Raw genomic sequence first — 12,920 nt, forward strand, 5'->3', positions numbered from 1 at the left:
TGTTTGGGTGTGCACATACACATATGCATGCGTGTGTGTGTGTGTGTGTGTGTGTGTTACACTAGAGTATTAAGCCAATGTACTACATTTGTTTTAATTCATTAAGAATACTATTTTTGGATGACCATATATTCATTAAAACTGGAAGGGTCCTTTATAAACAGCTGTTTAGTAAATTGATAAATGAAAATATATCAGATGGTAAAAGACATGAATTCTATAACCAGTGCATAAAGTTCCAGAAACACTTTATTTAAAAATGGAGTTGTAAATGCATAACAAAATAACGTAATAAATGTAACAAAAATAAATAAGGAGAATGTATTCATACAAAATAAAAATAACATAGTAAAAGGCCAAATGTTTATAATTGAACAAAACTGTGTAAACAAACAATAATGTAAGCAGATAATTTAATACTTTCTTAGACTCCTCATCTTGTACTCTGATGTGGACAGACTCAGTACCAAACTTAACTAAAGGGGACAATCATGATTACTATGCATGATTTTTTCCTGAAATGGACTGACCCTGTTTCAATGTTTTATTTGTTCCTTCAAAGCATCTCACTTTCCCTTTTACATCTGTTGAAACTCTTATGAAGTTTTACTTCATGAGAACTGTGAATTTAGCTTTACAAGGAGAATAAATCCTTTTCTTTTTTTTTTTAATTTAAAGAAAAATATGAGATCCATTACACAGCAGACTTATGTTTTACATCTTACAAAAGGTTTTGCATTTTTATTAACTGATCCAGCGTCACAGGATTTCTTAGATCCTAAAGTCTTGAGGTACAGCTGACTTTTCCTTAAAGCAAATGTAGCACAGGTTACTGCTGAGTATCAAAGCCCACGTCACAAAGCTGCAGCTGACTCTTTACAGACTGATGGAGTCTCTGGAGCAAACCCAGGCCTATTAGTATATTCAAAAGAATTAAGATTCACCCAAATTACAGTGTTCTGGAAACACAAAAATAATTCCTTTATTTAAAAACTTATTGAAATGTGAGCTTACTGGAAAGAAAACAAAACAGTAACAAAAACAAAGTTTAGAGAAGATATTTTTCACAGGCTTTCTTTTTAGTAGCTATAAGCCCAAAGCCTTAGTCGTCACTGCCGTCTTGCAGGGTCCTTACAAATGTGTAAGACTGACAAAGGGTTCCTATGGACCTACAGGGAAACACAGAGCAATTCAATGACTGGGAGTGCAACTATCAACTACTCTCACAACTACTGATTCCTCACATCTCCTAACGAAGAAAAATTAACCTCATGATCATTTCAGGGGCATTTCTGTAACATAAAAACTTGATAACACAGGACAAATAGACATGTTCTTAATTTTAAAAATATACTTCACCTATTTGGCAAGTTTAACCTTTCTAGTCATTTAATCTAAAAGGAGAGACAAAATCTTATTTCCTTAAAAAGAAAAAAAGAAGAAAAGAAAAATAGAGAAGAACAAAACAAAACAAAAAACCCTGCCAAATGGCTCTGTATGAAAAGTGGAGTAAAACACTGTGGGGTTAAAGCAGTCTTGTCAACTTCCTATGTACAAAAGTCAGTCCTTAATGATGTATAGATACGTCCATCTATCACTCCCAGTAAATCTTAGTGCAAACATAATAGTTAATTTCCATAAACCCCAAGACAAGTTACCTAGCAACAGTTATAATCACACTATGTTGGAAGGTCTCAGGTGCAGGACGGCTGCAGTGGAAGGTCTGTTTCACTCTAGAGAGCAGGGTGACACTGTGTCAGGTGACTGTGAGTAGTAATATAAACCCTAGTATTAAGAAGCAAATTGAAAGGTTTAACAATCTGTACAGCGGATGAGGACGTTCATCTCAGGGCAGCTTGGCACAGGAGACACAGGGGCTCAGAAATGTGGATACTTTAGTTTGTTTGTAGGTCACAGCATGGCTTAAAACAAACAAACAACAACAAAAAGAACTATGGAAAGATGCAACGATATGATTCAATCTGAAAATCACAGAACCACAAAAGGCAAAACTGACATAAGCTGCCTCTTGCTAAGTGTGCTTCAAGTGGTTGTCTGAATAATTTGAAAAGACTGGTATGATACATTAGAGGTAAAAATAAATAAATAAATCAAGAAGACAAAGATAACAAGATTGTTGCTGACCAAGCTCTCTTGTTTTGTATGTCAACATCATGCTGCTTCCAACACCCCTAGTCACTCCATGGGTAATGTCTCTAACAAACCAGGGAACGTCATTCGTGTACTGTAACATCTTCTTCTTCCCCATCAGGATTAAACCTATTGAAATGGATGCTGAAATCAGCCTCAGATTCAGCATTCTCAAACTCAGTGGAGGCGGCTGCTGCTGCTGCTGCTGCTGCAGCAGGGTGCAGGGCCCTAGCTTCTGGTGGGCAAAGTGCTGGCGTCTGACTAGGGCTGCTGTGGTTATTAACAGGACTGGACTTCTGTTTTGGTGGAGATGGCAGGATAGCATTGGGAAATCCCATGTTGTTAAGAGCCTCCAAAGTTCCATCTGGGTCAATCATGGCATTTATCACTGAAGGAGATAAAAAATAAAAAGATGTAGTTCTGTTTTCAGTAAGAAGTGGATATGAATACTGCTTATCATTAGAAGAGACTTTGGCTAAAGTAACCTAGTAACCTCTAGTTAACTAAGCTAGATCTTACTTAACCTGATTCAATAACCAGTGGTGGTCTACACTGTAGACTGTACAGACCTGAGGTTCTCCTAGGTCCCCACAGTCCCTATGGACACTTTAGGTGACAGTGAACAGTGACTGGAGGGGAAAGCAGAAAGAGAGTTCTGAACTTGCTTTTACTGTCACAGAGGGTACTGAAAACACTGGTTATGTGTTAAACAGCCAGATTCTATAAAACACAAACACCAACAAATGTTCACGATCTCTCTTTATGCCAGGGGTGCTGGTCTCAGAGGTGGGGGGAGGAGGACCAAGAGGCCCAGCCCCACGGTGAGGTGGGGACCAATCTGCACATAACATCCGCATCAAATGTGAGCCAGCACAGGCTTTACCTGGGACTGTCTATCTACTCACTTTGACGGTACTAGGAAAGAAGCCAGGGCCTCACACATGCTAGGCAGATACTCGAGGACTGAGACACATCTCCAGTCCTTTATATAGAGCTGTAAACCTTTCCTTTTATGAATAACTGAGATATATTCAAGTCTATACTGTTGTAAGTACTGGTTGATATATTTAGTTAAATACTGCTTCAATAATTAAGAATATAAGAAATATTTTTTCAGAAATGGAATACACTGAGCTGGTCTCAACATCAATCCTTCTGTCTCTGACTCCTGAATGCTGGAATTATAGGTGTCTACCAGAACACCCTAACTACCATATCTGCAAGCATCATTACCTAATTTAGAAGTAAATTTACCTTGCAACTGTTTTTCCACTCTTTTCAGCTCCTGTAAAATAGAAGAAATCTCCTGCAGGAAAAGACACCCCAGATTAGCTTACTACGTTACAACATTCTCAGACTACAAGTAATGCAGCTCACTGTCTCTATGGCACTGCATTAGTAGCTACACAGAAGACACCCAGGAAGCAAGACCCAACTTATAATCTTTAATAATGACGCCTTTCAACAACAACAATAACATTTCAAGACAATATACTAATAAAGAAAGAACAGTTTTTGAAACATCTGTTCTGATCAACTCTGCAATAGTTTAAAACTGTGCCTTTGAGTTTTTTGTTTTTTGAAAAGTATATAAAGTGAAACCATCAACATAAGGAGAAAAATCTGATAAAACTGTGCTTTTAAAATAGAAATTAAATGTCAATTAACATTAAGTTCTAAAGTTAAAGGTGCTTCTTTATAATGTAGAGCTATGATATGAACAAGATAATCACAGTAGTTAATCAACACACGATCCTCCTTAATGCTCTCTATGGCCTTGAACCAAGAGATACTTTAAACACCACTGGATGAAACACTACCGAATCTATGCATTCATACAGTCTTTTAGAATGTAAACTAACAAATATTCAAAACTATGCTTTCCCCAACAAATGAAGCCACGCTGATGAAATGTTTGAATCTTGAAAACCACCATACCATGCTGGAGGTTTTCACAATCGGGACTTCGCTTTCAGCTCTTAGCTTGTTTTCTATGTCATCCCAGTTCCGGTCTTTGTCTTTAAACAATATTCTACAGTCAAAAAACACAAGCATTTTAAATTCATGGTTTTGTTGATGATACAAAAAATTACACATAGTTAATGTATAATTTCAAAACTATAAAGAAAAATAACTATTCAATGAACTCAGACTTAACTGGTGAACACTTTTGGGTCAAGCATGTGAAAATCTGTTAAAACCATAACTCACTAGATACCCATACATGCCTAAAGCTCTTTACTGTTTATCTTATTTTAACTAAAAATTGAATATGATACAAATGTTGTTGTTACTTGTAACTAACAATATAATCTTTGCTTAAGAAAGCTTAACTTCACTGTCATAGAATAAGTAAAACAAAATTAAGAAGAAAATACACTTAATTAGGTATGCGACTTTGGTTAAGATCTCTTTAAGCAAGAACATCGACCTTGCTGATGGATAAAAGTATGAACATCACCGTGAAGATGGGATAATGAGCTATGTATTGCACTTCTATTAGAAAACATTCATTCATGTTAGTGTATTTGCATACAACTTAGGAGTTAAGAGAGTATAAAGTTTTACACATTTCTCACAAAAAGAACTAATGAAATAACTGTTCTATGAGAAACTACACCCAAACTCCTTAATTTTTAAAGTACAAGTTGTCATCCAACTGCAGAATTCTCCTCTCTCCAATCAATTAAAATCAGAGACATAAATCAGCAGTTTTAGAAAAATTTAAACACTTTTAAGTTTTCTAATGAGTCTGCCTGAGAAATCTAGTTTATCTAAATCCTGTACATTAATAATCTTAATGGCATTCCTTCAAAAGTGATTTAAAAGAACAAATCAATCAACTTCAAATCAAGTTCTGATCATCTGCAATTTTTTTATACCAAGACTAATAAGGATGAAGGGGGGCCTGCAAAAGATTCTTCTGAGCTAAGAAATTTTCTGAACCTCAATGCAAAAATGTATTGTACTTTTTAAAAATAGTCATTTTTAGCAGCAAGACTCCTGGAAAGTAGTGATCAGGCTGTGCACAGGCTGAGTGAAAACTACAATGGGCCCACATAATCAAGAAGTGATGTGTTCAGCAATGAGGTGCTGAAAGTTTGCTGGATCTTTCTTGCCAGAAGACAATGAACCAGTATAATACACATAGCTTCTAAAACTGCGAGAGATTTAACTGTTGGTAAAAAGTGCATGGAGCCCACGGCTCCTGACTCACTGAAAACAATGTCCTGTTAGAAGAAAAGAGCTCATTTTTAAAGGCATATCAAAACGATAACTTTGGTTTTAGGAAATTAACTCTAATGACATTATGTGGATGCTAAAGAAGAACACCATATCAACACGGCATTTTAGACAACATCATAATGGTCAAGCCTTTTTTTTTAATTTAAAAAGGTCATTTGACAATGGCCATTAGATTATAATTATAGATTCAAAAGAGTAGTTGGGCTGATAAGCTCCAACATGAGAACAAGACATTTCAAAGCTTATTTAGTAAGCTAAAAATTCTTTTCAATGAAACTGTTGGCTTTGGGAGAAAAATAGTCTTACCCATATATTCTTAGTCCTTAACACAAGTTCTGGGATACAAACTAGTTTACTACCTGAGGGATGACTGCTCCAAAGCTGGAGGGTGGCAAGAATACTGGGCAGCGGGAGCATGCAAACAGTTCAAGTATGTATATGCTTAGATTTTCACAGGCATCTGAGTTTGTTTCTAAGCTGTGGCCAAGGCCTACAGTCACTATTCAAACTACCATGGCAATTCCTATGCCGTGAGCCATCGCATCCTTCAGATTTGGTTATCAGAAGTTACACATTTTAGAAAATACTTGTCCACACATAGTCTTCGGAATATGCGTTTTACTCTTAACTAGACAGTGATCCATCATATTCAATCCTATGCACTGGTTCATCATATCTGTGACTCAGGCTTCAATGGTAACTTTCATAGTAAAGGTATTTATCATCTTTACTTTTATAAAGCCTGTCATAAGCTTTTCATATACCAAGATTCAAAGGTTATGTGAAAGGCAGTAAAAATATGGAACAGTTGGTATTTATGTTACTTTAACGTTTTCCCCAACCATCAAATTTCAAAAATAGCAAAACCAATTAGTCAATGTATTAGTCTATGGAGTCTCTGGACTCAGTGTCAAACCCACAGCATTTCCTGTGAGGGAGTCTGTCCTGTAAGAGTCAACACCAGCGAGGTACAAGGCAAGCAGTTGTGTGAGTGACTACCTGAATAAAGATTAGGGAGGAGGATTTGCATTTCAGTAAGATAGAATAATATTACATAATATATTCAAGTTTTCTTATCAGCAAGTCATACATGATCATACAATGTGACTCGTGACATTTTCATGGACAACAGTATGTATTGAGAGCACACTTTGATTTACTAAATTTCCATTGCTTTTTAGGATTAAGTACTAACTCAGTAATAAATATGTCTCCTGTACTTAGCTGTGAAGGGGTCAAAAAGAATGCTATGAATAACATACAGCCAAAAATCATTCAGTCAATGAATAAACTTGGAGATTTTTTTCATGAATAGCTCCCCACCCCTTGGTAATGATTTGGCAATCAGACCCAGAGCCTTGCACATCTCTTTTTAGATCCTATATAAGACTGCATAGTCAGCATTCATTTCATTTAATGGTCCTTTGCTTAATACCTCCATATTCAATTTTAGAGTACAACTAAACTCAAAAGAGCAGCAGCTGCTTTACCATCACACTGTGGATGCGTTTTACCATCAGATAAACTGAGTATCTGAGTCAAGCTCTGAGGCATGATTTCTCTGATTATTCCTCAGCAAAGCATATGACCAAGGCCTAGATATTTGTGAACTTCTGTTTAATAACTGATTAGTTAAGCTTACTTTTTTCCTACTAATTTTAAGTGGGCTTCACCCCAGCAAACAGTAGTGCAAATGCATGTGGGCACCAGCTGACTAGAGAGAGAGCATCGCAGTGGGTGGGGTGGCTGGAGAGGAGACCTTTTGCAAACTTAGGTCTGATATCTCAGGGAAAGAAACCTCATGCAGGACAGTGTCAGGATGCTAATTACATCATTACCAAGTATGATAAAATACAAACAATAGTCTGATAGATCAGACTTCAGAAAAATGCAGTATTTATAATAAAGTTCATTTCTCCAAAGTCAGTTGTGATCCTTATCTTTCAAAATTTCATTTAGTCCCAGTTTAATTCACCAAAATTAGGATGATTTGTAGTTTTCATCTCCTTTATTCAATAAGTAATTTCAATAATAAAAAAGGAGACCAATTGAGTTTTGGTGAGAACCACAATTGTGAATGTACAGTTAATATTCAAGTGAAGCAAGTGAAACCAAGACAAGTGAGTGCAGCAGGCTGACTCACTCAGGTAAACAAGCTGTCACGCATGCCTTTATTCTGGTGAAGTCTAATATAGCTGTATTTGCCATCTTGAAAAAAGAAAACCAATGTATACTAATAACTGTACTCACTAGAATAATTTTAAAAAAAAAGCCTGTTTACAGGTACTCATTACATATCCAATTCCTTAAGGCAGTATGCCCCATATTTCAAGCAAATACTAAGGACTTTCAATGATATTTTACGGATTCTTTTGAAAGAGTAAAGGTATTATGTTAAAAAAAGCCAAGATGTAGAATAAGTGATTATGTTTCCATCTGTTGAGACTTGAGAACTGAATTTAAAGGGAGAGAAAATATGTATACACATGTTAAATATTGTATGTATAACATATCTTAAACATTTGTAGTTTTGAGCCATGCTCATATACTGTTAAAAACTACGAAAAATAAAGAGGAAAGCAAACAGTAGAAAACACACTATTTTTTTTAAAATAGGGATTTCCTTAACGACCTTTGCTTGTTTATACTTACTTATGTTCCGTGCTGTGGATCAATTGCAAGGCTAACCTGCCACTCAACTGTCCCAGGTTGTGGCCTCTATCGTCAGCCACAGTTGCTACTTGTTTTATTAAGAATGTAGACCCATGGTCGAACAGGCTACATACATTTTAATCATTAAGGCTGCTGTATCTCCGACTTCCAGAGTCTTAAGAGCTCAGTCTAACATCTTATCCAATGACACAAGAGTGCAGTCTGAGTAAAAGAAACCTCAAGAGTTTGTGAAGTTTAAATATTTATTAATATTTTGTGGAGAAGGAAAACAGTTTAGTGCTAGTAACTGAGTGTTAATTCTCATGACCAATGAGCTCACAACCAGGGCCATTTGCTCTGCCTTGAATGTTCCTTCTATCTGCAGTACCTGGTAAGAGCGGCAGTAAGAACCTACAGCAGTGATGTCACTAGCTCCTGACAGTAGGGGTTCAGGCTTGAAGCAAATGGAACAGGAGACAAAGTGAGATTAGAGAAACACAAGTACCTGATTTTCCCAGCTGTCTTATCAATGGATTGTCTTATCTTCCTGGAGAACTGAAAGACTGAAGACAGTAGCAGATTATCTCCCATGACCTGAAACAGAGAAAGGAGTGTGGTAACATGTACGTTCTGAATAACTACTAAGGACACTAGCCGCAATTCACTATACTCAAGCTACTTATGGTAATTAACTTAAAATAAATGATGTAATTAGAGTAATTAAATCCAGAAAGCGGAAGAAACATCAACACAGAGTTCCTTTGTTAAATAACTTGTCAAAGTTCCCTATTATTTTGGTCATCCCATTTTAAGAAACAACCTATTTTATCCTCTTTAATTACTATCATGACCCTGTCTCTTATATTTATAATTTACATTATCATAACAGGGACAATGGGAGTACCATACTATTTACTTATTTACCAAATAATATGAATACAAAGATGAGAAGGAGAACCACCACCCGCTCTTCAGAGACAAGTGAGAAAGTAAATTTCATGGTGGGTGTTGGTATTGTCTCACTTGAGGATGGGGTAAAAGTAGAGGCCAAACCTGAGTACTGTGCAAGAACAGCAATAACTCAAATGCTGGGCTAGCTTTCGAGATCCATATTTTTTAAAGGGGCTAGTTTAACACTGGTTTTTAGGTTACCTTAGAATTAATCTTGACTCTAGTATACATTATTAGTTAATCTTGGACAACTCTGTCTCTGTATTAACAAAATAATGACTTTGGTCCTCCTGAAGTAACTGGGGCCTAAATGACCTAATATGGCACAGTCGGGACGCCTCTCCACCCCATGTTCAAAGTCTGCAGTTTACTTACTTCATCCCTGCTCCAGGTTCTCCGTCTTGTAATTGTTAAGTGGTCAGGATGCTCTGGTGGCTGAGGTCTTGAGTCAACAGACCGACCATTGTTTCCTTCTGGTGTTTTAGAATGAACTAATGGAGGTATCTTTCGGAAGTTGAGACTTTCATCAAAAACACGATCAACCAACTAGTAGGACAAAAGCAAACCCTTATGAGAACAGAATAGTGAAAAGTGTAGAAATACTGGCATTATAATTTTTATGGTTAGAGAGAAATGATTTCATTCTCAAGTAGTAACAGAAGCATGACATCTTCAATAAACCAATTACTTTTTAAATAGGCTCGCCACACAGGTCTCTTCCATAAAGTAGATGTCCATTACGCTAATCTTATTCTCAGGATTGGAAATATTTAACTATGCTAAATTCAATTCTTTCACGATTAAGATGTTCTCCATAGGGGGGAAAATAGATGCTTTAAGAGGAAAAAAAAAGACTGAGCCACGTAGGTGGACAATGGGTTCACTTTACTCACATTGCCTTACCAGCACAAAATAATGTCTCTTTTTCTTTTAGTTTTCTACCTTGTTTTTTTTTTTTTCCTTTTTCCCTTTTTTCCTCCCCAAATCCAGGTGCCAAATTTCTTCACAAGATACATGAATGGTAAATTCAATTAAATTTACAAAAGGAAACAAAATTTATCCACATAGTAAGTAATTTTGGTCCTAGTCAAACTTTAACAATGATGGAGAACATACATCTTCTAACAGTAACACTAATGCCCTCCGTCTATAGTGCACACTGTGGACATGCAACACCAAGTAACAGGTTTACCGACGAAAGGTTAACTAGGATAACATTCTTAAATGAAAGAAAGGGGGAGTGAAAATCTATTCCATGAAATGTTTCAAAAATTCTACTGGGGCTCAGTGAATGAATAACCATGTTAGGTAAAATTTAGTTAGAAAGCTGAGAAAATAATATTATTTAAATGTACCAGAGATATGTGTATGTCTTGCCACCATGAAGATCCTCTTGGTTTTGTTTTTTAAGCAACAAAGACAATTTTTTTTGTATACATTTATAATTGATCAGTGTGGTAACAAAACTCTACACAGATTAATGAAATATCATTTATTAAATTAGAAAACATACAAACAAAAAAATAAACAAGAAGTGACCATTAAGGAGCTTTATAAGAAAAAAAATGAGACAAAAAGCAACAGAAGAAAAGATTATCAGCACAGTTTACCAGGATTAAATGTCCAAAAGGCTAGGCATTTTTGGTTACTATTTAGAATTTAATAAAAATGAAGAAGTTGAGTGACAGTAAGAGAGGTTAGCAACATTTTCTATAAAGTGGCAGACAGTATTGTTCTTGGCTTTGCACCCATACAGTCTGCCTGAGAACTCAGTTCTGCACTGCAACACAGAAATAGCCACAGACCACAGTCAGGCAAACGAGAATGGCTATACTGTAACAAGACTGAAATGTGAATTTAAAATGGTTTTCATGTTATAAATCACTATTCTTTCCATATTTTCAATCATTTAAAAACAAGTCTATTTCTAGGTTTTAGGGCATATGAAGACAAATTGGTTCCTTTCAAAGACTGACTTTGGTTTACATTTTCTCTCAAGATGAAAATAACCAACATGGCTAGAGACTATAGTTAACCTTCCTTATCTGGGGATTCAACTAAGTATTGAAAATATTTTAAAATGCTGTGTGTTTACTAGAGGTGCCAAATTTCTTCACAAGATACATAAATGGTAAACTGTATACATGGACCTCTTTTTTCCTGTCACAATTCTGTAAACAGCCTAAGTACTTTACGCTATCAGGAGGTATCACAAGCAATCTGGAGATGAGTGTATAGGGAAGAATGCCCACAGCTTACATGGAAACTCCATACCATTTTATCTAAGACACTAGGCTATTCTTAGGTTTTGATGTATGCCTTGGAATTAATCTCCATAGATACAGAGGGACGAAAGACTACTGTATCATTAAGTTTAAGTTAAAGGTACTGTGTGGAACAATGTTATTCAAGTGGTTGACAAGTGGTTGTCTCCTGGAACTGTACTGTTGGAAGCCATGGGTTTAGGTGGGCAATACTCTATAAATGTTAACTTATATTCCAGAGTTTTAAGAATATTTGAGTATTTCTGTGTATATATGAGAGAAATAGTGTTTGTATAATATACATTTCGGTTTTTAAAAACAATATGGTGGATATTTGTCAACAAAATTACTATTTTAAAAAACTGTAGAAATTGTCTTTCTTTGCTATTAACTAGTAGTGACCATTTCTTTTTACTGTCAAATCTTATTGAAACCTTACATAGTCATTTGTTGAACTTCAGTTTACTTTCCAAATAACATCTATATTCACATTTCAAGTAAGATTATAGATCAGTAATCAATAGGCAAAGTGCTTAAAGCTAAATAATTTTCCATTTTTATGTTAATAGTAGACCAAATATTAGCCTTTTAGTCTTTACTAATTGTTACAAAAATATGTTTGTTAAAGCAAAGTTGGAAAATGCAGAGCTGCATGCAGACAGGGAGGGTGGACATAACTAAAATAAACTAAGCAAAAAGCTAAAAGCAAAAGAAATTAAGAAAAGAAAGAACCTTATGCATTTCTCCATGAAGATCTCCTACCTCTTCTCTAGTGTCTATGGCAGAGCCAGGGGTGGTGGCAGCAGTGCTTACTGTGGTACTAGGGGCAGTGCCTGAGGAAGTCACTGAATCTATTTCTCCTGCTACGTCGTTGATCTCCCGAGCAATGAGAGCAAGATCTTGGCTGATCCTGGCAATAATTTTAGAGAAGAAATGTAATTTCCTTTAAATGAACAGCTCTAGAAACAATCAACTTTGGCAGTCATGTAGCTCGTAACTTTAGTTACAGATTGACATCCCACGCTTAAGACTCTTTAGAAAGCTCTTTACTATTTTGGTAGAAAAAAAATATAAATCCTTAACTTCAAATACTAACATTGATGAATTAAGTTCCAAATAATCTGTAAGATAATATCTTAAAAAATACATTTTAAATACATGTCACAGAGATATTAAATTTGGAAATGACAGAATTCAGAAAGTATCTGAACATGGATAACAAGAAATACAAACATTATTTTCACTAACTTAACTGATGTTTATTGTTTTAATTATAAATATAAGCTACAAGCTACAGTGGAATTAATAAGGATAGGGATCTTTGTCACCAACAGAAATCTTATAGTCATCTATAGGGACTTTTTCAAACTTACACAGCTACCCAAACTAATGACAGTTACAAAATTGCTAATAAAGAATCATCAGCTACTATACTGCAAAATATTTTGATAACTATATTTCAGCATTACTGAAATTCTTTGTAATTCTAAGTACTTATGTTCATGAAGTTGGAAACACTAAGGTAGCTTCCTAAGCTTCCCCTGAAGGGTCCTATGGCACAAGAGGTTATGGACTGAAGCCCTGTTTTACACTATGCACAGCATTTTCTACTCTACTGATGTCATCTGAAGACCATAATGTTCTTCTCAAGTAGGA

The 12,920-nt window shown here is 35.6% G+C and overlaps 1 protein-coding gene across 11 annotated transcripts in view; it reads right to left on the reverse strand.

Moving 5' to 3' along the window:
• Positions 1–231: 231 nt before the first annotated feature.
• Positions 232–12,920, reverse strand: part of Cep170 (centrosomal protein 170) — an 81,734-nt gene continuing 69,045 nt past the window's right edge. For 6 of the 11 annotated variants that reach the window (XM_032915090.1, XM_032915100.1, XM_032915095.1 and 3 more), the window contains 6 exons: positions 11,997–12,174; positions 9,376–9,546; positions 8,555–8,643; positions 4,090–4,183; positions 3,406–3,457; positions 232–2,539 (listed from right to left, as the gene is read on the reverse strand). In XM_032915090.1, coding sequence (XP_032770981.1) covers positions 2,235–2,539; positions 3,406–3,457; positions 4,090–4,183; positions 8,555–8,643; positions 9,376–9,546; positions 11,997–12,174 — 889 coding nt within the window. In that variant the 3' untranslated portion in view covers positions 232–2,234. The remainder of the gene's footprint in view (positions 2,540–3,405; positions 3,458–4,089; positions 4,184–8,554; positions 8,644–9,375; positions 9,547–11,996; positions 12,175–12,920) is intronic. The other 5 variants (XM_032915093.1, XM_032915101.1, XM_032915096.1 and 2 more) reach the window with 3 other exon arrangements.

The sequence above is a fragment of the Rattus rattus genome, chromosome 10, assembly GCF_011064425.1.
Source record: "Rattus rattus isolate New Zealand chromosome 10, Rrattus_CSIRO_v1, whole genome shotgun sequence".
Classification (NCBI taxonomy): Eukaryota; Metazoa; Chordata; class Mammalia; order Rodentia; family Muridae; genus Rattus; species Rattus rattus.